General features: G+C 60.7%; 1 protein-coding gene across 1 annotated transcript; it reads left to right on the forward strand.

Annotated features, from left to right (window-relative positions):
• The first annotated feature begins 2269 nt into the window (after nt 1–2269).
• On the forward strand, nt 2270–22789 carry LOC128147311 (maestro heat-like repeat-containing protein family member 2B). The gene is made up of 33 exons (XM_052799772.1): nt 2270–2479; nt 3004–3143; nt 4383–4505; nt 6246–6411; nt 6807–6905; nt 7647–7798; nt 8120–8263; nt 8782–8874; nt 9369–9438; nt 9550–9663; nt 10127–10200; nt 10535–10654; nt 11672–11779; nt 11973–12132; nt 12514–12554; nt 12838–12979; nt 13668–13720; nt 14134–14241; nt 14490–14609; nt 14810–14932; nt 15774–15952; nt 16033–16285; nt 16606–16673; nt 17016–17151; nt 17257–17352; nt 17810–17914; nt 18129–18252; nt 19159–19265; nt 19705–19857; nt 20971–21116; nt 21347–21509; nt 21804–21997; nt 22613–22789. Exons 1-33 carry the CDS (start codon nt 2353–2355, stop codon nt 22752–22754), a joined length of 4143 nt encoding a protein of 1380 aa, XP_052655732.1. The 5' UTR covers nt 2270–2352; the 3' UTR covers nt 22755–22789.
• Nucleotides 22790–24462: the final 1673 nt, after the last annotated feature.

Genomic DNA, 24462 nt, shown 5'->3' on the forward strand with positions numbered 1-24462 from the left:
GTTGCTGCAGAGTGGAGTCCCTGGAGATAAATGTCTTTGGGGGAGGCTTCTCATGTCAGGCCAGGCCAGGCAAACAGATGAAACTGTGGAGTGGGAAGGCTCCCGTAGGCAGTAGCTCAAAGGGGCTGAGCTCTGCCTGCCAGCCTGTTGTATTAGCAGGGACAACATCAAGAGCAACCACGGCAGCTGCTGAAGACAGGCTATTTAGAGAGCATACTCTCCTCTGAGCAAGTACAAGCCTAACTCTTGACAGCCCGGTTCCCCCAGCAGCCCCCTCCTGCCCCACTCGTGGGAGAGGAGCAAGCTCTGGGCCAGGCGAGGGGCTGGTGGGAAGCTTGTGACACTGGTCAGGAGGTGAGGACCAGCTCCCGCAGGGGCACAGTGCCCCCAGGAGCCCCAGGCCAGCACGGCCCTACTCCTACAGCCGTGGTCCCCCAGGGCATGGCCAGGCTGCACCGTCCCACTGTGCCAGCCCACCTCCGTGGGAGGTGAGGGGTCCCCAGGCTCTGCCTGTGCATGGAGGGCTGGGAGGGGGCCAAGCTTTTGGGGTGCTGGGACCCAGAGCTTGGGCTGTGGGACGTTCCCTGCTCTGGGAGCAGAACAGGCACCATGGGCGACTCACTCCGATGTGGCTGTCCCTGTTGCTGCTCTCAAAACTTCAGGCAGAAATCCCTCCAGAGGCCAGGACAAACCCCACCTCACTTGGGGTGTCCCCGCAATGGCCGGCAGATTTCCCTGCCTTCCTGCCATGGTCTGGCCCTATCGCCCTGAGCCCCAGGGAGCAGAGATGGGTGGGGGCCTTCCAGCAAGGAAGGAGGGCTGAGGGGAAGTCTGCTCATCCAAGGGCCGAAGGCTCTGGGACACACGGGGGCTTCCTCACCCATTGCACCTCAAGGTGAAGGGTGAGGGGCAGAGCACAGCTGGAGCCAGAGGAGCACAGCTGGAGCTGGGGCTGCCTGACTAGTCCGGGGGGTGGAGGGAGGAGAAGGAGTGGGGAGGGATGTCCATGACTGTTTCTGGGAATGCTGTCTCAGGCCCCAGCCTTCACCAGGGCCATCCCTCCCCGTGCCCCTTGCCTAAACTTCCCACCCCTTGTTATTGCCCACGCCGCTGCCAGCTGGTTTCCAAGGCTGGGCCTGGCAGAGGAGGGAGGAGAGTTGTGGTCGACCCTTTTTGCTCCTCAGGCTGGAGAATGACATCCTTAGCTGAATCAAGAGGGCAGATGCAGAGAGAGGGATGATACTGAAACAAGGAGTTTGGAGAGAGCTGTCTAAGCCCAAGGTCTGCAAGCAAGACTAGGGCAAGGCCTGCCTCTGGTGACTTGGCTTCCCAGGTCACTATGGGATGGAAGGGGACCTTCTGCTGAAGATCTCTCATGGACGGACGTCCCCACCGCAGACATGTAGAGCTCCTCCATGGGGGTTACTCCGGGTGCCTTGGTGGAGGGCAGAGGTGGCCCTAGGCCTGAAAGACCTAGATGAAGGGTGGACAGTGAGGGTTGTGGTGTTTGTCTTCCCAAGTCACCATTACGCGTGAGGAAGCTCTGCTTCCCTGGCAATGGCCAAACATCTGCCTGCCGTTGGGAAGCCCCAGGGAGCTCCCTTCGGGAGTCTCTGTGGCGCAATCGGTTAGCGCGTTCGGCTGTTAACCGAAAGGTTGGTGCTTCGAGCCCACCCAGGGACGCCTCTCCCCTCTTGCCTGCCTATGCCACAGCCTTCTAACATTTAAGGTCCCTTCCAACCCAAAGCGTCCTATGGCTCTAGAAAAAAACACAGGCTCTTCAGTCCCCTCAGCAAGGCCAGAGGAGGGAAAGAAAACTGATGGCAGCAGTTCCTTATTCTGATTTGCCTGCCCAGCTTGGGGAGCAGGGCTAAGCTCCCACCTGGGCTCAACCCAGCACATAATTTGCCTTAGTTCTACTTTCACTAAAGACAGTAACAGTAGCGTGCTCTAAAAACATTTCTTCTTCTTGATGGTCATAAGACTCATTTCTCTACTCTTAGTAAACTTAATTGCTTTAATGTTCTGCCTTTCACCTGACTTGATCCCCACCCACTGCTGCTTGTTCTTCTCCAGACTCCTGCCTTCAGGCACAAGGGCCTGGGACACCCCACCAGTATCAGTCCCCTGCCTAAGGAAAAGTCTTCTCTTTTGAGAGAGAAAAGAAGTCCCAGTCTTCCCAGGGACAGAGCTGGGAAGGGCTGTCTGGAGAAAGTCTTTGCTAAAACTGAGGACCATGAGCAAATTCAAGTGATGGAAAATCCTGCATTTCTGGGCTTGGGGGGGTCCCCAGGGTGCTGCTGCGTCCCCAGCACATGTCCCCATGTCGCAGGAGACCTCTGTGAGGTCACAATGGTTGGGCTCTACATCTTCCTCCTGGGGCTGGTGCTGCCCCAGTTTCTCATGGCTTTTGCCTGGAGGAGCAGCGTGTCGATCCGGGGGATCCTGCTGCCCATGCGGAGGATGAGAGCGCTCACAGGTGAGGGGCTGGTGGGAGGTTGGGGTCTGATACGTGCTGGAGGCAGTGTCTGTCCCAGCCGGGTGCTGGGGGCTGCGTCCCCATCACCACTCATCCTGCTGCCAGGCACGTCCCAGAGGGTCCTGGCTCCATCCTCTCCCGGCCCTCCGTGAGGCAGCTGGGGACCGCTCAGAGGTGACTTGGGCTGGCCGGCTCTTGTCAGGGCTGCCCAGCCCCAGCCCTCCCGGCCTCTCCTTGCGGAGCCCATGTCCATCCCCTGGCCAGCTCAGGGCCCCTGTGCTGGACTCGCTCCAGCGCATTGCTGCCGTTCTGTCACTGAGGAGCCCAGAATGGGCCCAGTCCCCCAAGGTGGTCTTCCCACTGCTGCGGTGAGGGGAAGACTCCCTCCCCTCATCCCACTGACTTCCCTCTTGCCAGTACAGCCCAGCACAGGCTGTTAGTGCTGGGGCAGTCTGGGAAGATCCTCACCCCTCCCTGGTGCGAAGCCCTGCAGCCAGCAAAGCCTTTTCTTTCTTTTCTTGCAGCTCTCTGCCCATGCGTGCGTTCCCAGTCCAGACCTGCGCGTTCTGAGGACAGAGGCGGGGTGACGGGGACTGTCCCTGCGGCCGTCACTACCTTTGTGGCCGTCGGGACTTCTCTGCTAAAGCGACTGCAAGACCATGAGGTGAGGTGGGGGTTGAGGGCTCCCCTCCATGCCCCTGGCTTCCCCGGGTGCCGTGGCAGAGGGGCGTCTCACCTGACAGCACCTCTGCCCTCCTGCAGGCACTTTGTCCCCAGGCGCTGATCCTGCTGCTCAAGCTGGACTAATGCCATTGCTCCCCACTCCTTTCCCCGGGAGCTCCCAGTGCTGGGGCTCCTGCCCGTGCGAGGAGCAACACTGTGCCCCAAGGCGCAGGGTGCTCACGGCTTCCCCTCCTCGGGGCACGGTCTCGTTCCCATGCCTTCCCCTTTGTCACGGTCCATTTGGATCTCTCAAATGTACAGGACAACATATGCTGTGATTTAAACTTTATTTCATGAGCTCATTAAGAAATACAATAAACAAACATGACAAGCGGGGGCTCAATTCCCTTTTCCCAGACTCGTCTATCACGTGAATTCACTTCTTCACCAGTCAAGTCATAAGGTTTCATAACTTATAATCTGTAACTCTTAATATCGTGCACCTATGAGCAAAAAAAAGCATTAATTACCCAGCCAACGGAGAGAGCGCTCACCCTTCCTCCTCCATCACGGTGCGGGCGTCCCCTGTGTCACACCGGGAAGCATGAAAGCCTCAGCAGTTCAGCTGCTGTTGGATCCGCTTCAAAAGCTTTTTGAGTAAGCTGATGTTTTATACCCTCCAGCTTGGAGGCTGGGTCTATACCATTTCCTTACGTTAGTGGATTCTGAGGAAACTGCCAGACAAAAGGTAATGGCTGCCGGAGACAGCCATCCGCAGCTGGTAATGGCTGCATCATGGCCCTTTAGCTCTCTCTGGCCACCTGTCCTGCCTACGCGGTGCTCTCGCTTTGACCTAATGGTGCTGCTCCCAGCATACATCAGGCCTTAGCATGAGCTGGGTTAGCCAAAATCTAGGCAGGACTTGAGTGAACAGTCACGCCCTTCCTTGTCCGGCACTTTCCCCCTGACCTCCGCGTCCCCCGTTTTCAGGAGTGACCTCCCAGGCTCCCACATGGCCTTTTGCCCCGGTGGAGTCGATCTCCCTGTCTGACTCTCTGCTAGTGTCAGAGGCGCCGCGGAAGATCCTGCTGTTCCCCGTGGCTGTCCTGACCGATGCCTGCAACTCGTCCCTCGTGCCTGTGTCACGCAGATGATTTGGGGGGCAGCAGGTCTCTCTCGCGGCTCCCTGGGAACAAGGGCAAAGCAAGTCCCATCCCTCCCCTTTGTGGTCCGTCCCCAGGGTGACCGAGTGGAGACGTACCGGGAGCTGGAGAGCGTCTTGTGGGGAGACGACGGCTGTTTGACGAGTGGCGTTGTGAACCGCCTGATAGCAGAGGCGTTGAGTGACATGCGAGCGGCCCAGGTGAGCTTGTTCTCTTTCAAGGCCACCAAAGCAGCCTGCCTCTGCCCCTGGTTTGGGGGGAAATACAGAGTGGCGCAGAGCTGTTCCTCGGTTGTTCAGACCCGGCAGAGGTCCTAAGGGAGAGGCTCTGGGGACTCGTCATGACAGGGAATTTGGAGAGGGGAGTGTTGTGTTAAGGGGTAAAGCCTTTTGGCAGAAAATAAACCCCCTTGCGTTCCAGCTTGTCCTTAGATGTCAGAGGGGCTGGGGGCGGCTAAGCTTAGATTCTGGGTGATGCCCAGTTCAGCACTGTAAGTCCGGTCGCGTTCAATACGTTGAACTATCACGATTACGGATGCACAAATAGCGCATTGTACTTTCAATTTAGTCGCGTTCAACGAACTATCACGGCTAGATTTTAATGAACAGTGCAGTTTATTAAAGCAAAAGGAGTACAGGTTCTTTTGGATTGCCGGTGATAAATACGCTGTCTGCAAGGCAGGTGCAAATAATAATATAGTCGACTACAAGCGCATTAAATTATGGAAGAAAAAGAGCTCTAAAGAATTCTAAGTTTCCCGGGAAAGCACTCGGTACAGCCGAGTGTTCGAATCTCACCCAAGAGGTGTCCCTCTGGGGGGAAGAGAGGTTCAGCCTGTCGACTGACCCCAGAAGGCAGTGCTGTCCTCCCAACTTGTCCATGATGGTATCTTCCCTAATAGTCCCCCTCTCTTTGGGCCTTTTTATACTATTTTCCTATTTAGCTGGAGCTTGAGTGACTCTAGTCATGCATGCCTTTACTTTGATTGGTATTAAGTTCTCTCGCTTTGCTTTTAAAAGGACATGCTAGAAAAAATTCAGAGCACAGGCTTAGTGAGGGGTGGTTGCACTTTGGAGGCGGGTAGCTTTTGGGATGGAGGTGTGCTTTGGTATTATAATGAGCAAAGTTCACCCAGAGGACGTGATTTTGCGTGTCAGTACCCCAGGACAGGACACTTAGGAGATAAATCAGAAGTAGGGCAGCAGGTTGACAGAACCCCCATTATTTTACCTCCTTGCTTCCGTGGGTTCAATGCAGGGACCTACCGTTCCTACCGTTCCAGTTCCCTATCCCTGCGATGATATCACAGAGACTGGCCGTGGCGTCTCCGCTCCACTCCACCCTCCGTGTTACTTCTCTTAGGGTCAGCACACCAAACTCCCTTGGTGTTGCTAACATCTAAGGTTGCAGGTTACGTTGCATAGAGAATTATTAGGGAACCAATTCCTTGCGTGTCCACTGCATTCCACCCCGGAGGTTTTGCCTTCCCTCAAGGGGGTGCGGGCAACATATTGGTAAGTCACTTCTAGCAATCACTCCACAGGGAGGCAGAGATCTGTGCAGAGAAGCGGACTCGGGGCTGTTTCGACCTGAGCGACAGCTGGGTTCAAGCTCAACACTGTTTGTCCTGCTTTGAGGAAGAGCCGTGGCAACCCACCAGCCCCACAGAGAGGTCCCAGGGGGGTCTTGAGTCTGCGGCAGTTTGTTCCTGGCATCTCCATGGAGAGGGAGAGGGGGCAGCAGCACAGGGCTGTTCTGGGGAAAAGCCTCCCTCATCTCGCCAGGGAACTGCTCGCCTGTCCCGGGGTACGAGAGGCAGCAGCCGCTCGGCCCCGAGCACAGCTGTCCCGAGGGGTCTTGCAGAGGAGATGGGGTCATTCAGCCTGCCCTAGTGCCTCAGCCTTTTTCTCCGGAGTGTTTAACCTGTGACGCTTTTGCAGGGTGTGACAGGTGACGTGAAGATGGCCGCGAGTGACGTCCTGGTAGCTCTGGCCCGCTCCCACTTCCACTTTGTCATGTCGGAGCTCCAGAGCCACCTGAAGGCCATGAGGAAGGTCCCTGATGAGATTGTGCTCCTCACCTTGGGCAAAATGGCCCGCAGATATGGTATGGCACCCTGGGCCTTGGGTAGAGATCTGTGATAACAAGGAGAAGGGATCCTCCCCCTCCCTAAACGCCCTGTGTTGAACTGGGGGGCTACGGAGTTGCCGTGCCTCCTTGTTCCGTGCCAGGGCCAGTTGGCAGCTCTGCCTTATCAGCCCGATCCCAGTTCCCAAAGGGCGGGAACCTGTTGGAGACAAACCCGCGGGGTCTTGGCCCCGCACCGTCCTCCCCATTTCCCCAAAGGGCTTCCCTGTGTCCCCCCTGGGGAAGGCAGCCCGTCCCACGCCCTCCGGCACGTCCTGCGTGGCCCAGCAGCCCCAGCCCTGGCAGGGATGGACCCCAGTCTCCCGTCTCTCTCACCGACCCTCTCGGTCCCTCTGTCCCTGCCTCCTCTGCAGCCCTGCGGTGCATCCCCTTTGTGGGAATGACGCTGCTCGCCCTGCGCACCGTGCTGACCCAGGTGGGGAGCGGCGAGGTCCTGCATGCCGTCTGCAGTGGTGAGTGTCGGCTCCTTGGCTGGGGTCCTAGGGGCAGGGGCGGCCTTCGATGCCTCCCTGTGATCTCAGAGGGAACGCAGTGGGTGTGAGCCCGTGGCAATCCCAAAATGCAGCGAGTGTGTAGGAGGAGCGGGGGAAGGCCTGGAGGTTTCTGTGGGCAGGACACGGCAGCGCTGCACAGAGAAACTCCTGGGGTCCCTTCCCATGGTTTCTGTTTCTCCGCTTCCCTCTGGGATTAAACTCCCTGCTCTGAAAGGGCGAGTATGAGGGAAGGGAAGGGAAGGGAAGGGAAGGGAAGGGAAGGGAAGGGAAGGGAAGGGAAGGGAAGGGAAGGGAAGGGAAGGGAAGGGAAGGGAAGGGAAGGGAAGGGAAGGGAAGGGAAGGGAAGGGAAGGGAAGGGAAGGGAAGGGAAGGGAAGGGAAGGGAAGGGAAGGGAAGGGAAGGGAAGGGAAGGGAAGGGAAGGGAAGGGAAGGGAAGGGAAGGGAAGGGTCTGCAGTGAGAAATGCTAGAGGGGAAGGGGCTGTTGAGGAGAAGGTGCGATGGGTGTGAGGAGGAGAGAAACAGTGGGGTGTTTGAATCCAGGCACCTCAAGAACACAGATTGCCCTCGGATCCAGATCTAGTCCTGGGCTGAGCCCTGCCGAGCCTGGGACTGTCCTTAAAGCAGGCTTGGGCGTGAATGCAAGATACCGTCCCTGCTGCAGACTCTCACATGTTCCCTTCTCCTTTGTCCTGCTGCAGTTCTGGAGCAATGGTCGAAAGGAGTCCATACATACTTGTGCAGCTGGGAGCAATGCCCCTTCCCTCGCAAGGGGGTGGCACAGTTCTGTGAAGCCATTTACCCGGTCTTCCGCTATGTGGTGGCAAATTGGCTGGACTGCAAGGAGGAAGAGGTGAGAAGTGCTGCTTTCCACGCCTGGGGCTGCAGCAGGGATGTCCGTGCCAGTGGGTCAGTCTCTGCCCAGTGGGGTGCGAGCAGAGGGGCGAGGGGCTTCCTGACGGGAAGCAGCCGAGCCTTGGGGCCTTTCTGCAGAGAGGGCTGGGGTACCAGGGTGGGGAAGTGCTCTCTCTCCTCTGGAGCGAGCCCTTCTTCTGCAGGGCAGAAGGGAAAGGGAAACCCCTCCCAGTGGGAAGGGCAGACCGGTGTCCAGGGGATGCTGAGCACTAGGCAGACCTTCAGCCCTCCAAGCGGAGCCTCTCCCTTCCCTCTTCAGGACAAGCAGGCTGTCCTCGGGGCAGTGGCTGCCATGCTGGGGGTCCTTCTGCATGAGGAGCAGCACCGAGACCATACCTGGGAGCAGCTCCTCTGGCTCCTGCAGCAATACAAGGAGGTCCGAGACACCTCCCGGGTCACCAAGGTGAGATGTTGCGCAGGGCCCGGCGTGGCTGCTGGGGTGCGTCTGTGCGAGTGCTAAGAGGCACTGGGGAGCTGTGGGGTGCCAGGAGAAGCTGGGAAGCCCTTAGAGAAGGAACAGGAAGAGCAGAGGAGGCCTGAGGTTTCCTGGGCTCTTTGGGCAAGAAAAGAGAAACCCGGGGCAGGGCGGGAGCGAGGCAAGAGTCCCCGGGGCTCATCTGCTCGGGAAGGGAGGCATTGCCAGCTCCCTGGAGCTCTGTGTGCAGGAAGAGCTTTGCCTGAATGCCCAGAGCCACGTCCAGTCCCATGAGGCGACTGGCAAGGTCTGATGAGTGGGAAACTGAGTTGTCAAGCCCGGGCTCCGTTCCGAGGAAAGAGACCCTCTTGATGCTGCTCTGCTCATCGGGGTTTTCCCTGGGAGCTGATGTTAGGGACTCCCCTTATCGCAGATGTTCTGGGTTTCTCCCTTCCCAAGTGCCTTTAGGTGGCTTTAGCCTCCTCTTTCCCCCCGTTCTCTTGTAGAGCCTCAGCTATGTCCTGGAGATACTGGTGGGAGTTCAGACCCCAATCCCGCAGAGCACGGCTCTTGCCATCAGCACCGCTGTGCACCGCCAGGTAAGGGGAGCCCTGCGCCCTGCCACAAGCCTGGGGCCTGCACCCGTGATTGCCGCGGAGGGGAAAGACCTGCCGGCTGGCAGGGCAGAGCAGGGCGTTCCTCCGCTGGGACCTTCCTGCAGGCCCGGAGCACGCCAGGACTTCGATCCAGGTGCCACCTTAAGGCTGCAGGAGGCCTGATCCTGGCTGTTTGGAATGGGCCTGAGGGGCAGCCCAGTTCCCACAGCCATTTCCCTCTCGGCCAAGTCGCAGGAGGACTCTGGAGCGCCAGCACCCTAAGGGCAGCCTTTCAGCGCTGCTCAGCCTCAGCTCCTGGGCAGCCTGGGCTGCCGCAAACCTCTGTGCGTGCCCGGGGCCACCGTGGGCTGGGCTGGGTTTCGGCTGTGGGTCCCATGCCCAGAGTGCCCAGGGAGAGGAGAACGGAGAGCACCGTTTCTTTTCAGTCCCTCTCAGCACTGATGCCACTTTCTCTAAAATGGACCTTGTTCCCACAGCTCTCTGATGTGACCGAGGAGCCTGGCCTGGCCCAGAAGGCAGTGCTGTCCCGCTGCATCATGCTGCAGGGTAAGGAGAGGAGACTGGGCGATGGCCCGCCATGCCGTGGCAGCTCTCTCCCTGTCCTTGGCTGTTGGGGACAGCTGCCTGCTGATGCAGAATGCGATTTCTTCCCCGCAGCACGAATGCGCCCCGAGGAGACAGGCATGTTTCTGCACTCCCAGCTGAGCGGTGAGAGTGAGGCCAGTCGCGTGGCAGCCCTGGGCCTGCTGGGAGTGCTGGCCCACTCTGACGGTCAGTGCCACAGAGCAGGGACGCAAGGCAGGGGTTGGGGCTGCTGGGCTGACGGCAGGAACGGGCCGAAAGTGGTGCACCTGCACCCAAAGGGAGCTGCGAAGAGCGGGTCCCCCAGCCGAGCTGACGCCCCGCAACAGGGCTCTCCCCCGGCAGTTAGAAATGCCGGCACACCAGGGACGACGCTCCAAGCTCTGTAACACGGGCAGGCTGGTGGGCGGGCAGGTGGGCTCCTTTGCACAGGAGCTGCTCGTACCCGTGCTGTTTCTCGTGTTCTCTGTGTTGCCATAGCCTTCAGTCCCTGTAAAATAGCCGTGCCTCTGGAAGTGGGGTTGCTCCGGCCACGCCGCTGCTTCCCGTGAAGCCAGTCAGGCCCCGCTCTTCTGTCCCATTGGAAGCTTCAGGGGATCCCTTCTGCCGCTGGGGCTCTGCCTCAATGCACACCTCTCCGTATCTCTTCCAGGACCTGCGGCGAGAGGGAAGCTGCCCCAGGTGGTGGAGGCCATGTGCTCGTTGTGCAGTGACCCCAGTGCCCAGGTGAACTGGTTTGGGAAGGGAGGGTGCCACCAGGGGAGGCAGAGAAACCCTTTCCCTTGGGACAGAGCCAGGGGGCCTGGGGAAGTGCTGGCGCGTTGCCCAGGTGGTGGCTGATGGCTCGTCCCTGGGGAGAGCTGGCAGAGTGGAGCGGGGAGGTCACTGTGCTCTGTGGGGCAAATGCCCGTCCAGCCTGGTGCTGAAGCCCAGCCCTGACGCCAGGAGCGAAAGCTTCTGCCGTGGCCTTGCCACCTCTCTGCGAGCCACAAAGGCTGCCCCCAAGCAAACCCTTTGGGTTTTGAACAGGAGGGTCATAAGCACACTCCCCCCCTGGCAGGTGCGGAGGGCAGTTCTGGAGTTCAGCAGGGAGCTGCTCAGCTCCGGATCCCAGAGCTGCTGGCCATGGGATGTGGTGGGGCACATCTTCAGCGAGTTCAGCCGGACCTCGGGCAGACTGGTAAGGGCAGAGCAGGACACCCAGGGCTTTTTTTTTTGACCAGTGCCTGGACCCTGCTGAGAGCTCCTGCCGGCGGCCTTGGCCTTGGAGAGCTCCATGCTGCAGAGCCATCGGCGCTGGCACTGCCATCAGAGCCGCTTCCGAATGGCCGTTCCTCGTGGGTGTCTGTGCCGATGTTGGTGGAGATGTCAGTGGATGACGTGGGTTTACACCTCGGCATGCCACCCGGCACTGTGGTGCCGAGCTGTGCCCACAGGCGCCTCCGGCAAAGCCGCCTTGCAAAGGGAGGGTCTTGTAGGGGCAGGACATCTTCCATCCTTAAATGCTGATGGACGGTGAGCAAAACAGAGCCAGTGCAGACAGGCGGGCCTGGCTAGAGGAGCTTTCTGTGGTGTTCTCGTGCTCTGGCCCTCCAAAGCACACCCTGCCCATCCAGTAACAGTCTGGGGGCCCACATCCCTTCTGGCAAGGGGACGGGCCGTTTGGCAGTCCCTGTGGTGAGCATTTCCCAGCATTCAGCCGGGTGCCCAGGAGGTGAAAGCTGGGGACGGCCGAGCCTCCCGCTGACTGGCCGAGGACGTTCCCTCTGGCCGGACCTTCCCTCTAGCTGGGAGATCCATGTGCGTCGCTTTGCTCTGAGGCCCGGGGAGGCTCTGCTTTGGGAGCAGGGCAAAGGAAAGGGCTTCTGGGTGCTCCTCCACATCCGTCGGGCTGGGTGTGCTGCCTCCAGGGCTGGCACTGAGCACAGCCTTGCTGAAGGGCACGTTCCTCACCTCTGCTTTGGTGGCACGACAGCAGCATTTGGGCCCCAGGGGCCCGTGTAGACAAGCAGCGGCACTGTCTGCTCCCAGGCTTCCCAGTCCTTCCCAGGGTCTGGGACCCGGTCCTCGAGCTGGGTCCGTCTGGCCTTCAGGAGGGAGGCGGGCACAGGAGCAAGAGGAGCACTGGTGAGGCGTGCCTGAGCCTCATCAGTTGGGAGCCGAGAGGAACTGGGGGTTTGCCAACTCTGTCTTACAGGTGGCAGGAGGCCTTTTTGCCTGGGAAAACCCAGAGGATAAAGCAATTCGAGCCCTGTGCATGGACATCCTGGGCTCCCTGGACGTCACTCTGAGAGGGATGACCAAAGTAAGTTGCCCTCTGCCCTGCTGCTGTGGCCACTTCTTGCCTTCAGGACATTTTTCCTTGTGCTCCCCCAGGCCCTGAGCCTGTCCCCTCGTGCGCTGAAGCGCACCAGGCTCAGGGAAATGCAGCCCGTCCTTTTCGTCTTCGAGCTGAGTGGAAATGCCAGTGTGGCGAAGTGCCCGGTTCTTCTCTGCAGCTCCTGTGGCCGAGGCTGCTGCAGTACGTGGTGCCAGCCCAGTACAGCGGCATGCTGATCCCGCTCTCCCGCTGTCTCCGAGCCCTGGTTGAGAGACGGGAGAGAGCGGGGTGCGAGGAGGAGGAGGAGGAGCCGGATGCCATGGACTCCCAGGAGCAAGGTAGGAGCCCCAGCGAGTGCTGCTGCTGGGTTTGGCCAGGGGTCAGGCCAGCCCGCATCTCCCTGCGCCCCACCAGCCCTGAGCAGGAGCCCAGGAAAAGCAAAGGGCAGAGACAGGCTCTGCTGCTGGGCACGAGGCGCTCTGCCCTGCGTGGCCCCTTGCCCGGCGCAGAGGCCCGGCTCTCCTGCTCGCAGCGCTCTCCTGGTGAGCCGGGGCTCGCTCCTGGCCGTGCTGGAGCTGCCTTCATCTCCTGCTGGGCAGCCCTGGGGAGCCCCCCAGCCAGCGCTATTGCAGCGCAGCTGCTCTCAGCCCTCAGCCCTGTGTGGGGCTATCGGAGGTGTGAGGCTCGTCGGCTCAGCCAGCCTTTCTGCCTCCCCACAGCCCGGCTGCCGGCTCCCCAGGCCCTGCTGGCTCGACTGCTGGTGAGTAGCGGGGCCCTGGGGAAAGAGCTTTTCTGGCCAGGGGTGGTGGGAGATCCCGGGGTAGAGATGCTGTTGAGGCCAGTGCCGGGAGCCCCCAAGCAGGAGGCAGCATGCCCGAGCCCGTCAGGGATCCCACTCCGTTCTCAGGGCTGGCAGCACCCTGGGTGAAGCCATCGGCTGCCTGCTGCCAGCCAAGCGGCACCGAGCTCCCTCCCGAGCTCCCTGCTGGGAGAAGCTGTGGCTCTGGCGGCAGGAGCGACCCTTCTCTCCTGCCCTCCTCTAGGTGGTGGCGGCAGCTCCTTACCCGAGCCGCGAACGCGCAGTCGCTGCCTTGCAGCTGCTGCAGGCCCTCCACGGCAGGATCCACAGAGGCTTGGGGGTGGCGTGGGCGACCGAGATCCCCCTCCTGCTGCAGTACCTGGAAGGTAAAGTGCAGGTGGGGAGGGAGAGGCTGGAGGGGAGGGAGGGGGGCAGGAAAACGCAGCTGCCCGGCGCGACGGAGGGGAATTGCCCCCAGTTCCCCAGCACTTGCTCCGCTGCCTTTCCCCTTCCAGGGAGCCGGTGCTGAGGCTGGGGGCAGCTGTCCCCTGGCACCAGTTCGGCCCAGGGGATGGACGGGGCCGTTGATGTTCCCTCGGAGGGCAGGTCTTGGCATCACCCAAGGATGGTGTCTGGGAGAGGGACGGGACTGGTGCTCCTGGCGGGGGTGCAGCCCTCGGCTTTGGAGGACCAAGTCCCCAGGCCAGGCGAGGTTTGCAGCAGCTGTCCTCGGCAGTAGCCTGGGAGAAGGGCTGGAAATGGGCAAAAGGCAGTGGGTGGTTCGGGAGAAAACGTGTGTTGGGACCGGGTGGTTGGAGTTGTTCTGGGAGCTGCAGTCGCTCAGTGGGGATCTGCTGCGGTCAGTGCGTCCTTCCCCAGATTGAGTCAATGCCTCTGAGGACTGCCCCTGGGATCCCTCCCGTGTCTTTGGCCTCGCAAGGGCTTTCGCGTAGGCCCTCTCCGGCCTGATGGCCTGGGACTTTTGGGAGGTCGGACTGCAGAGGAGAGTGCCGGACTCGTCTTTGGTGTGAGCTTAAATAGCTGCGAGAGCTTTTGCTTCCTCTTGCTTCCTAGGCAGAACTGAGAGCTCCCTGGCCTCTGCAGAGTGGGAGCGCCGTGTGCTTAAGGTACAGCATCCTCGCAGGGGGTGTCACAAATCGAGGGGGGAGAAGAGGGAGCAAAGTTGTGGGAGGAAGCTCGGGGCTGCCTGTGTAGGCACCAGGAGGTGGGGGCACCTCCTGAGCACCCTGCGCCTCCCCCGGCAGTAGGTGCCTGCCCACTCAAGAGGAGCTGCTGCCTGCACACATGCCACGGCTGATGGCTAATGCCTTCTAACGCTGTGGCATGCGCCTTAGCACTGCCTCCTCCTCTAAGTCCGGCCTGCCGGGGGGTCTCACATGAGGCGTTAGGAGGAAAAAGAGGGCTGGGTGGGGTGGGGGAAGAGACTGCCATTCCCGGCAGCTCTCCCCCGCAGCGTCCCGGGACACGTGAGCCTGGAAAGGTCAAGTGGAACACTCGCTTCCTTTCCTGTTCACACCAGTTTCTGCGAGCGTCGCTGGAGCCCGTCGAGGACGAGGCCTGGACCGTAGGCCTGAGCCAGGAGCTGAGCCAGCGGCTGGGCAGCTCTGCTGCCGGCTCCTGGGAGAAGGTGTGTGTCCTGCCCGGCACTGGGGCTGGAGCTGGCGCTGGTGCTCTGCCCACGCAGGCAGATTTCACTGCTTTCCTTTCCCTCGTCCCCAAAAGGCGTTTCCCCTGGGCTGCCCCAGCGGCTGGCCACAGCCTGGCATCGTGGCCGGCTCTGCCTGCTCCCGGAGGTGGTCGGGTCCATCTGGGGCCAGCCCTCTCCTGACGGGTCGGGCCGTGACTGCATCTCGGGCTCGGCTTCTTCTCTTTCAGCTTTTCCTGTACAAGGCTCTTGGGACGGTGCTGGCAGCTTGTCAGGACCTCAGACACGTCCAAGGGCAGGTGCTGAGGTTCCTGCGGGACACAAACCCTGTGGAGCTGTCTGAGGCCAAGGTGAGGTGATGCTCCTGTCCTGAGCATCCCCTGGATTTTCCTGGGGGAGAGGGAGGGCTGCTCCTGGCCCAGCTCCAGACCTCCTTGCTTTCCCCGTTGCTGCTGTTTCCTGCTTGCTGCAACGTCCTGCCTGGCCACTGTCGCTGGCCACGGCTGAATGCCTGGACTGGAACCGACTCCCCGTTTCTCTGTGGTTGCAGGGAATGATTTCTGTTGTGTCCCACGCTGCCGAGAGCCACTTCCACCTGGTCCTGGGCACGGTGACTATGTTCTCTGCCACTTTCACCAGAAACTGGTCCTACCAGGCTTCCACGGGCTGGAAGGTAAAGGAACGAGGGGGTTGCTGGTTGGCTTTCCTTTTTTGGCCGCCTTTCCACTTGTACACCTGCAGCAGCCACACTGTGGCAGCTGCCTTTAGATTAACCTTCTTGGAAGAGCTACCCGAGACCTGTGTTTCAGAGGGGACATCCTGGCCTTGGGGCCCCCGAGGTGTCTTTGGAGAGGATGGGGTTTGGCACCTGGTGGGTCAGAGCCACCCAGCTGGGGCAGCTGCAGCGGTTGCTTGCTTGCTTGCTTGCTTGCAGCCACGTTGCCCTGACTTAACTTCAGCAGGAGCTGGTGACAAGGGGGTGGGCGCAGTGTGACACTCTGCCCCTTCCTCAAAGCTGAGGGCTGGGAGCAGGAGCCTGGTGAGGTCTCGTTGGCTCTGCTCCCCACCTGGGGGCTGTGGGGAAGCCTTTCTGGGCAGGGCAGGGCCCTGCAGAGAGAGCAGTGCAGCCTGGCCTGGGGAGGTGAGCAGACCGGGCTCATCTGCGCCACTGACCCGCACAGGCTGCACGGTTCTGAGCAGGACCGTGACAGGCTATGTCGGGTACCTGTCCGCAGAAAGGTTCCAGACAGCTCCCCGACCTCTCGAGTCAGTGGTATAACAGCCGGCAGCGTGTGCGATGCTGGCTGCACCTCCTCCCTCTCCAAGAGAGAGAACTCAAGCTGCGGGGTGGGAACAACTCCCAGCCCCAGCCCTCGCAGCTTGAGGAGTGGCTTGGGGAGCTGCTGGGAGGTGCTGGGGGAAACAAGGAGCTGGCGAGGGTGCGGGGCAGGGCCTGCCGCAGGAGCCCGCAGGAGTCCCGGGGCTGACGTCTCAGGGCATCTCTGTCGACACAGGTACAGCGGCGGCAGAAGATGGAGAGAACCCAGACCATTCGTGCTGCTCTCATGCGCACCTACGGCGGCATCGCACTGCACGCCCCCAAGGAGCAGCTGCTCACCTGTGTGGATAAAGACATCATGGGCAACATCCTGAGGCTGTCCAGAGATAAACAGAGGGTAGGAGCACAGGGCGCGTAGGGTGGGGATGCCCGGGTGCCCCAGCTCCGGCCCCTCGGGGCTGGGGTGTACCGAGATGGGCGGTCTCTTCCTAAAGACCTCCCAAGGAGGGGTTTGTCCTCAACGTCCAGATGCAAGCCCTCCGTGGGTTCCCCCTGCCCATGCTCCTCTTCCACCTCTCAGCCCTTCAAAGAGTTCAAGGGGTGCTTTGCTCTCTTTGGCCTCAGGACTTGCAGCTCAAGCTCGCCCTGGTGCAGAGCATCGCCGAGGTCAGTTGTGCCATCCAGGCTGTGGGCGACTGCGGCAGCTTTGAGCTCTCCTTAAAGCAGGAGGCGACGCGGACCCTGCTGGTGAGTGTCCGCAGCTGGAGCCGTCACACGGGGGAGTTGTGGGCTGCGCCGTCAGACTGGTTTCCCCAGAGGCACGATGGTCTCTCGGCTTCATGCGAGCTCCTGGAGCTGTGTCCGGAGCTGGTGGGGCCCTTGGGTGCTGGTCCTGGGTGGCTGTGGCTGAGGAGCAGGGTCCCTCCTGCAGTGCCTTTGGGGTTCCGTGGGGGAGATGGGGCAGCGTCTGCCCAGGCCTGGCAGCAGAGCCTGTCCCCGGGGCGGCGGGAGGGCTGTCCCGTGTCCCTGCCCGCTGCCAACTCTGCGCTTGTCTCTGGGACTTGCAGGCCTGGATAAAGAGGGAGCCCTGGGACTCGCTGGTGTATGGAGTGTTTCAGGCCCTGGAGGAGTTGAGGTGAGGTCTGTTCCCCAGGCTCTGGGCACTCCCAGTGTGCCCCAGCCCAGCTTGAGCATGGGGCCAGGAGCTGCTGGGGCTGTGGAGTGGGAGGGTGTTCCCCATTCCAGGTGTCTCCCAGAAGAAGGGAGCCCCAGGGGTTCCTTAACCTGCTGGTGGGGGTTTGCCTGCTGCCTGGGAGGAGGTAGGAATTGCTGGAGCTGAAGGCAGTGCTCGCTGGCATGGGCTGGGGGCGTTGGATTTGGGGCCCTCGATTAGGAGGGACCCAGTTGTGGTTTAAGCCACCCTGGAGAGGGCTAGTAAATCCCCTTTCTGTTTTGTCTCCCTTTTTCCTCTGGCCAGCAAGCTGAGGCCGCCTCTGAGCGGGAAGGAAAATCGCAACCTGCTGGCAGTGTGCTGCCAGAGTGTTTTGTCCCATCCTTCCGAGGAGCGGATGAAAAAGGGAAGGAAGAGTGTGAGGGCAGCTGTGAACATGGAGGTACGCACCGGCCAGCGCCTGCCCACCTCTGGGTCAGGATCCCACCTCAGCACGCCCTGGCAGCCCCCATGATGCATAACCTCAGCTCTCCTTTGCTGCTTTTAGCTTCTGCACAGGAGAGGCATGGAAGATCTGGGCCACCTCATAGAAACCCTTCTGGAGGCTGAGGCGACCTCTGCCTGCTTTGACGACGTGGTCCACGTGAGTAGCCACGGGGCAACAGGGAAAGCGTTGCCAGGGCAGAGAATCGAGACCTTAGTGGGTGATAGGAGGTGGATACCTTTCCCACAGACAAATGGGGCTTTGGCTCCTTGCTCTGGGGCTGTGCATCCGGCCGGGGCTGGGGGACAGGAGCGCCCGGCCACTGCAGCCTCAGGACAGGCAGCGAAGTGGGCCCTGATGGAGGGAAAGCCAAGAGCCAGCCCTGAGCTGGGCGAGAGCAGCCCTGGGGGGAAGGCCAGAGCGGGGAGACGCCAGCAGGGCAGCAAGACCTGACGCAGGGCAGAGGCGGCTGCAGAGCGCGAGGCAGTGAAGGCTGCGGGGCCAGTGCTTGGTGGGGCGGGGGATGCGCCAGGAAGGGGCCAGAGAAGAAGGGAGAGGGAGAGGGATCTCGGGGAGAGAAAGATTCCCGTTGCGAGAGAGATGCACCCTGCCCCAGGTCCTGAAGGGCTGGCTCACCTCAGCCAAAGAATGGGAGCGGGAGAGAGCCCTGCAGGTTTTCACCCACGTGCTGGGCGCTTGCAAGGAGCGATGCGAGCTCATGGTGAGTAGGGACCCTCCGCGTGCCCTGGTGCCCCCTTCCCACCATTCGTGGCCCTGGAAAGGAGCCCTGCCTGGCTGGGTGCTGGGTTTCGGGGCCCCTGGGATTACGGGGCAGCCCTTCTGCCTGCCCTTCTGCCTGGTCGCTGCGCAGGGCAGTAGAGGCGAGCGGGCGCTGGGGCTGCCTGCAACCTTTTTCCTGCTGCTGTCCCCTGCAGAGAGGATGTCCCTACAAGCACTTCGGCTCCCTGGTGGGACTGCTGGGGTCTCTGACCAGCGACTGCCTGGCCACGTGCCGCCAGAGGGCATGGGTCTGCCTTGGCTACCTTCTCCAAATGCAAGGTGAGGAGAGCAGGCGCTTCCCAGCCTCGCTCAGCCCGATCCTCCCTGCCTTCCTGGCCTGGCGCCACCGGGGTCCCGTGGAGGGAAGGGGGAGGCAACGTGCTCGGCTGGTTTTGTGCCCCCACCCTGTTAGCCCTCTGCCTCCCGGCCCATCTCAGGAAGGATCCCTGAGAGAGTGTTGTTGAGTCCCACCTCCCCGGGGCGTGCGTGAGGTTGGGTGGTCAGGGCCATCCCTCACTGCTGTCTGAGAGCAGGACATTGTCACCAATGCTGGGGACTGTCCCCCTCCACGTTGCAGGAGAGACAGAGGGTGGTCAGACAGCTCGCTCGGATGAGGTCCCTGACGTTTCAGAGGCTGCCTTCCCCCTCGCTCCCTGCCCTCAGCCTGGAGAGACAGGCAGCTACCCAGGCAGTCTCCAAAGTCATCCCTGGCAGGGAAGAAATCTCCTGTTGAGCACAAGAGAGGAAACCAATTTGCTGCCCAGAGCAAACTGGGCAGGGAGGAGGGATCTGAGCTGCAGGCCCAGAGCGTGCTGCAAAGGGTTGTGTTTGCACCCTTTCCTCTTCAGGCAGCAGGGTCTGCCTGTGCTGAGGAAGTCACAGGGAGGTTTCCTGCCTCCCAGAGACGATGGTGGCCTGTGTGGGAATAGGGGACGCAGCTGCTAGGAGCAGAGGCTGCTGAAACCCTGAAGCCCCAGCAAATGGTTTAAGGAGGAAGAGGGCTCTTTCCAGCCCGGGATATGTCAGCCATTTATGGGGCTCAGGAAATCCCGCTGCCCCACGTTCAGGAGGGCCCTGGCTTTCCCTGTGGCCTTCCCTGCCACCACTTGGGTTCTCCTTTATTGGTATCTGGGGCCAGAGGTTGGCTTTCTGTAGACGTGACTCCTCTCCTGCTGTTTGTTCCAGCCAAGAGAATGAAGGTGCCGCAGACAGATGAGATCTGGTGCCTTTGTGAGGAGCTGAACAGCCCGCACACCGAGACTTCGGCAGAGACCTGTACCGAAATAACAAAGGTAACTGGCCCCAAAACAGTGGGGTGGGGGCCCAGCTCCTGGGCTCCTGCACGTCTCCCTGCTCTCCTCCAGAGTCTCTGTCTCCAGAGCGAGCTGTCCAGGACAGCTGTTGTTAGCAAGTAACAGGAGGCTTTGAGACAAGACCGTCCTTTAGGCACGCTGGAGCAGACACCATGATGTGTGCGTTTGCACACACGTGTGAGTGCGTGAGTGCTCTTGTCAGAATACAAATTCGGTATATAAGCAAACAACAAGGGGTAGACACTTCCAAATCGCTTAGCGGCACCAGATGTAAGCAGCACTGTAGGCACAGCAGGAGGGTCAAGTGACTGGCCCCTCTGTGACTGCTGAACTAACGGTCCCGTCAAGTTGCCTTTCCTTTCGGAATCGCTGGGGCAGAGCTGTGACGCGGGCTCTCCTGTTCCTGACTTCTCTCCAGGCTGTTTGCAGATGCATCCCTGCAGCACAGGCTGTGGACTTTCTGACTGCCGTCCTGGGCAGCTTGCTGCATGTCATGCCCCCATGTGCAAGAGCAGTGTGGAAGTGGGTGTTCGTCTTCCTGGTGGAATGCAGAAAGGAAATAGTCCAGGAGGTAAAGGAGAGCTTTTTTTCCATTAGACTTTGTCTTTTCTCCTGTTGGCTGTTGCACTACACCCTGTGCAGTTGGCATGGGCTCAAGAAATGCCGCCTGTGTGCCGAGCCAAGGGGCTACTGATGGTCCGAGTCGTGCGTTAGCACCCGCTGCTGGCGCCTGCTCCAGCTGGTGACAAGGCTATGGGCACTTCTTGTCCAAAGTCTGCCATTGGTCCGGGTCCTTCCCATGAGTGAGGCACTGGGAGGCACCAACCTTGCCATTCCTCCCCTTCCTCTGGGGTCACTGTCAGTCCTCCCTGCCCCGGGACCCACCTCACCCTTCTCTTTCTTCACTGGTCCCCAATTCCATCTACTCTGAGCTTTGCTGGGCATGCTAGGTTTTCCACAGGTTGGATAGTTGTTCATTGCTCTCATTGCTTTCCCCGACTGTGGGGTTACCCAGCCTGTGAGGTGCCCTTCCTTTAGCCACTAGTTGCTGCCCATCTGTAGCCTGGGAGCCTCTGGCCTCGTGCTGTGCCTGCCCTTTCAAGGCTCCTGTTCTCCGCTCACGCTCTGCTGCGCTCCACTTGGGCTCTAGGGCCACCAGTGGCTCAAGCAGTGCAGACTAACTCAAGTTAGTCTCAGGAGGGTAGAGGCAAGGAAAAGCATCCCTGGAGAACTGGGTTCCTCTGGAAGGAGACACGTGCCCTTGCAGAGGCCCTGCAAGGCATCTTCAGGGTCTCGAAGAGCGTGTTTGTTCGTGGCCTTGCATCGCTACAGACGCATGGGGAGAGTTAGCCAAGCGTTGAGCGTGAAATGGGTCCGAGTCCTCTGTGTGCACACAGGGCACGCAGCTGCTCATACGGTTGGGCCCAGGCACACGCAGCGACTGAGGCTGTGCGTGTGAGCGTGTGCACGCGTGTGCGCGTGCATGCGCACGACTGCCAAGAGCACACTGGGCTCCAGATGTGAGCCAGGGTCAGGCAGGGTGGAAGGCGTGAGGTTTCGAGCTGGATCTGGACTCTGTGTCAAGGGAGCAGGCATCGCTCATGTGCTGAATGACTGTGTCTGGGCCCCACAGGAGGGGGTAAAGGATGCACCGAGCCCTTCTTTCTCCTCTTCTTCCATTCAGGTGCCAAAAATCTTGGACACCCTTTACAGCTACATGCAGCAGAGCACCCACAGGCCCTTCCTGCTCCATGCAGTGTTTCTCCTCACCCGCTTTCACCAGGAGCCCGTAATCAGCAGTCTCCTCCAGAAGAGTCTCTTCATGGACAGGTACGTGCACTACCCACCTCCCCACTGTAGTCAAACAGGGACCCTGCAGCTTCCTTGCCCTGGGGGGTCCCGTTGAGAAGCAGGTCTTTTTTTTCTGCCCGAGCAAGACTGCGTGCTTGTGTCTCTGCTGTGAGTGGGGCGTTGTAAGCCCCATTGCAGGTGAGGAGGTTTGAGGGCACCGCAGGACCGCAAGGATGCGGGCTCAGGGGTGAACGTCTCTTCCCTCGCAGTGACACGGTGGAGCTGTGGAGGAGCCTGGGGAGAAGCATCCTTGGGATTCGGATCCTGAGGTGCTTAGCGGAGAAACTAAACAGAGCAGGAAACGACCGCCCGGGGACGGGCTCCTCCACTTGTGAGCGGCACGACCGTCAGACTGCTCTGGAGACTCTGACGGTACGTTCAACGGCAGACACATTTCTGCAGCTTGGCATCTGCTTGCTAACTCATACTTGGGCGCAAGGGAGTCGGGTGCCCTTTGCGGGTGCCCGTGGAGATTCGCAGGGCGCTGTGCTGGGCCGGCCTCAAGGAGCGTGGGGAGCCAGGCCAGTTTGGTACTCCTGACGCACAAGGCTGTCGCAGAAGTGACAACTGCGGACAGTGACCCCCCACCCCGGGCACGCGGGGGAACCAGGCTGGTGGGAAAAGGCCTTCCCTGAACAGGTGGTTCTTGGTCACGTTTCTCCGCAGATCACCTGTGCCATCTCCGAGGTGGTGCTTGCCCTGAGGAGCACGGAGGAGCTCAGGCAACTGCTTCCCCACCTCCTTCCCAGCCTCCTGAGGTGGGCCAGTGAAATGCTGGGTGAGGAGAGGCTGCTTTTGCTCATGAGCAGCTGGGGAGAACTGTTCCTCGAGTGCCAAATGCACGTGGAGAAGCCGTGCAGGTAAGGAGCCGAAGGGGCAGATGGAGGGGCTGGCTTCAGTTCCCCGTGCCAAGGCATGTGCCTTTGTGGGGCTGAGGGAGGGCTTCGCCTGCCCCACTTCCTAGATGTGGAAAGCGGTCGTCGTGGTTGCTTTTACTTCTGTTCCTTCATGGAGAAACTCCAGCTCCCAGGCAGGAAGGTCTTACGCAGCTCATACTGCGGACGGCCGTCATCTTGCCTCCTGCGTACCCTTGCGCGCACAATAGCATTGCGCTCCCTCAAGGGACCCCCGCTGGGAGCAGTGACTCTTGCGGGCACTGGTGTCATTCTTGGCCAAAGGCTGGTGGGAAGAGGTATGAGGTGTTGGCCTTGGCTGATAAGTAGCGTGGAGTCGGTCTAGAGGCGTGGGTTTTCTTCTGCTTCGGTGGGTCTGGGGCATGAAGAAAATGCCAGTGTCGTTAGCTGCAGTCTGGAAGGCTGTGAAGCATCATTCCAGGGGTATTTAGCACTGCTGCAGATCAGTCTTCCCCTAACCTGCTGTGATTGGAGAGTTCTTGGGGTTTCTGGCGGTGGTGCTATTTGGACTTGTTTTGTTTGATTGGGTTGGTTTATTTTGCGTTTTGTTTCTTTTGCCAGGGTTTTCCTTTCAGCTCTAGAGTTGGTGCTGGGCAAATGCATGGCGCAGAAATGGATGCAGCTGCTCGTGAATTGGGCAGTGTGGGCTCGCCTGGAAGACCCCCTGGCTCACCCTGAGGGGGTGTGTCTCCTGAGCAGGTAAGAGCCCCAGGGATGCATCTGGCCAACTCCTGCAGGGCTGTGCCCAGGGAAATGGCCGCTGGGACCCTCCCGGCATGCCCGGGAAGCCGTCGGGAGCTGAAGAATAGTGTCTGCATCGGCGCAAGTGAATTTTGGAGGCCCGGCCTGTGGCCTTCCTGGGTAACTGTGTGTCCCTCGCTTGTGACCCCTGCACAGGGTCCTGCTCCACGCTGGGCTCGTCTCCCCCCGTCTGGTGAAGAACCTCTTGCCGTGGCTGGATTCCTGCTCAGTTAAACTGCGGGTGACAGCTACAGCTTTCTTTGCTGAGGTAAGGCAGGAGATGGGGAAGGAAGGGTTCAGAGGGCTTTTACTGAGATACTGCTGCTTGGGATGTCTCTTTTTGTGGGAAGATCCCTGGCAAACGGCTCCCTGGAGCAGGGTGGCCAGGGGAGCACCTGGCCGGGACCAGGTCCCCACGGCGCTGCCTGTGGTGTTGTTCCAGATCTCTCGGGACCGCAGGACGACAGGGACCTCCGAGTGAGGCAGGCGCTAGAGGAATCCCTCCGCAATGCCTGGCCCCAGCCAGCACCACGGAGTTAATTAAAGCTCATCAAAAGACACCGAAAGGGGAGCGTATCTGTTCTTTCCCTAATAGCACCCCCGCGGTTGGTGAGACAACGTGTGGGTGACACCCAGGCTGGGGGCTGCCAGCTGTGGGGCCCCTCTCAGATCTTCCCGGGCTGGGGACAATGGAGTCATGCCGGGACAGACCCCAGAGCAGGGGTCTCCCCGTGGGGTCCTGGGGCCTTGCCGTGCCCTCCCACTGCCCATGGGGATCTCCTCGCCACCCCTCCCACCGCGGCATGACCACCTCCAGCACCAGCCCGCGCTGGTGCAGGGAACAGCCCAGGACAGCCCCGACCGTATCACCAGCATCTGGCTGGCCCATCGGACCCCTGCCCGTTAACCCAGGCCCCACCGGTGCTGTTCCTCACCCCCAGCGAGCCTCTGCACATCTGCAGGGGGCAGGGGCAGCTCCACACAGGGAGACCACCAGCAGAGACGGGGCTTTGTCCCTTGGGCTGCTGTGCACGCTGGCCCGGCTGCAAGCCCCTGTGAGCCTCAGCCCCCTGTCCCGCGGGTCCCACCCCACGTGTGATCCAAACTGAACGCCTGTCCTTTGTAGTGCCCAGAGCCTCATGTTTCGGGCCGAAATCCCCAGGTTTAGGGTCCAAACCCGCCTTTGATGACCCCTAGCCTTTCCTCAGGGCCCACAGCTCCATCCTGAGGCTCTCAGCCCTAAAGGTGGAGTTGGTTGCCTGGCAACCTCCCCCCAGCAGTCCCTGGGGAGTCAGTGGACCCGGGACAGCCAATCGCACTTGAGGAGGCGGGGGCAAGGCATGTGATCGATAGGTAACCCACCAGTCAAGGTTCGAGGCCTGCAGGAAAGGTGGCAAGAGTGCAAAAAGCTGGGCACAGTGCTGGGGGGGGGGGGGTGGTGATGGTTGGAGGCGGGGCATGCCAGCTCCACCAATCAGAGCTGGCAATAGCAAAGCACACAGGTGACTGATAAGCTGCCTGCCCCATCACGGGATGGGAGGAGCAAGGGAGCAGTCTCATGCAGCCAATCGGAGGAAACATCGCCTCAGGGGAGGGCGGGCAGCACACCGCAGCAGGCGGCCAATCACAGAGAGCATCACCTCAGGTGCACCTGGGCAGCCTGAGGCCTG

This window comes from Harpia harpyja, chromosome 10 (genome assembly GCF_026419915.1).
Source record: "Harpia harpyja isolate bHarHar1 chromosome 10, bHarHar1 primary haplotype, whole genome shotgun sequence".
NCBI classification, from domain to species: Eukaryota; Metazoa; Chordata; class Aves; order Accipitriformes; family Accipitridae; genus Harpia; species Harpia harpyja.

Bases quoted from the DNA above. Each gene is read 5' to 3' on its own strand.
- LOC128147311 (XM_052799772.1), top strand. From the start codon at position 2,353: ATGGTTGGGCTCTACATCTTCCTCCTGGGGCTGGTGCTGCCCCAGTTT. The intron at 10,201-10,534 runs GTGAACTGGTTT...CCCCCCTGGCAG, and splicing joins GCAGTGACCCCAGTGCCCAG to GTGCGGAGGGCAGTTCTGGA. The intron at 21,117-21,346 runs GTACGTGCACTA...CTTCCCTCGCAG, and splicing joins AAGAGTCTCTTCATGGACAG to TGACACGGTGGAGCTGTGGA.